This window comes from Amphimedon queenslandica, unplaced genomic scaffold, assembly GCF_000090795.2.
Source record: "Amphimedon queenslandica unplaced genomic scaffold, v1.1 AMPQUscaffold_888_Cont27096, whole genome shotgun sequence".
Lineage (NCBI taxonomy): Eukaryota > Metazoa > Porifera > Demospongiae > Haplosclerida > Niphatidae > Amphimedon > Amphimedon queenslandica.
The window spans coordinates 1-1072 of NW_003558763.1; the positions used below are offsets into that span (position 1 = coordinate 1).

The 1072-nt window shown below is 36.5% G+C and overlaps 1 protein-coding gene across 1 annotated transcript; it reads left to right on the top strand.

The window, feature by feature from the left end:
- Positions 1-166: 166 nt before the first annotated feature.
- LOC109593563 (Fanconi anemia group I protein-like) lies at positions 167-1016 on the top strand (the record flags this gene model as incomplete). Its single annotated transcript, XM_020008591.1, has 5 exons — positions 167-384; positions 450-567; positions 614-697; positions 765-802; positions 858-1016. Coding segments are annotated over 5 exons (617 nt in total), but the record flags the coding sequence as incomplete, so codon positions are not given.
- Between the last annotated feature and the right edge of the window lie 56 nt (positions 1017-1072).

The window sequence follows — 1072 nt, forward strand, 5'->3', positions numbered from 1 at the left end:
TTATACATATATACATGGTACATTGCACATATTTTTATCATACAAAGCGTATCTTTATTTATATAATTTGTGAAAGATTTTACAATAATTTTTGTCACCTCCAATAAATCACTCTACATAATAATACAGTTATGTACAATCTATTCTCCTCTTCACTGTTCGCTAGTCATTGTCTAGTACATTCAGTTCTAATGCAAAGCTCTCAGGACACATACTGGACCTTCTCCTGGACCACTTCACTAAGCATTATTATGAAGATGATGAAGATCTACTCCCACCACTCAAACTCTCCTCCTGTATGGCAAGGAATGAAAGCAGTGACACTTATATCAAGAGAGAGCCATTGTCAGACTTATTGAACTGCTTGCAGCTTTGTACTAAACAGTGAGTGAGGGAGTTTAAGAGCAAGATTATATTTATATTGATTGTTATTATGAAATTACTTTTAGGTCCATTGAATGGGAGGAGAAGGGGGTGGAGCAAGTCAGTCATCTCGAGAGATTAAAGAAAATCTTGCGGTCAATCTCAAGGCGTCTCTCCACGTGTGATCTTGATGATTTTGAACTAGTCAGTGTCACTTTTAAAACGTTTGTTACGTGTGTGCATTAATTAGGATAAATCGGGAGATTACCTAATGACAACAAGTGTTGGCTCCAAGAATCATTTAACAGCTGCTCTGCTACTGGAGATATATGAGGTATATTGATCAATACAGTGTCATGTGTACCCTTTAATTACAATGATATGTACATGTACATGAATAGGTAGCACTGGATTATACTTTCAGTATTGAAGGAATCAGGTAAGTACATGTACATGTGTCTTATGATAAAGGAGGTTCTTTCTCTCCTTCTCAGTGATGCTTCCTGTAACCTGTTGCTCGATTTATTTGTCAAGCACCAGTCGGTCCTTGATGTACTGACAGAGAAAGGAGGTTCCGCTGGTAAGAAGAATCTCATGAGAAGGAGACTGCTATCATCATCAACCACCTTACTGTTCTTAAAATCACTCTTCAGGTTAGGAAAATAGGCCAAAAAATGACAGAATATTATTATTATTACTGTTTATTTAT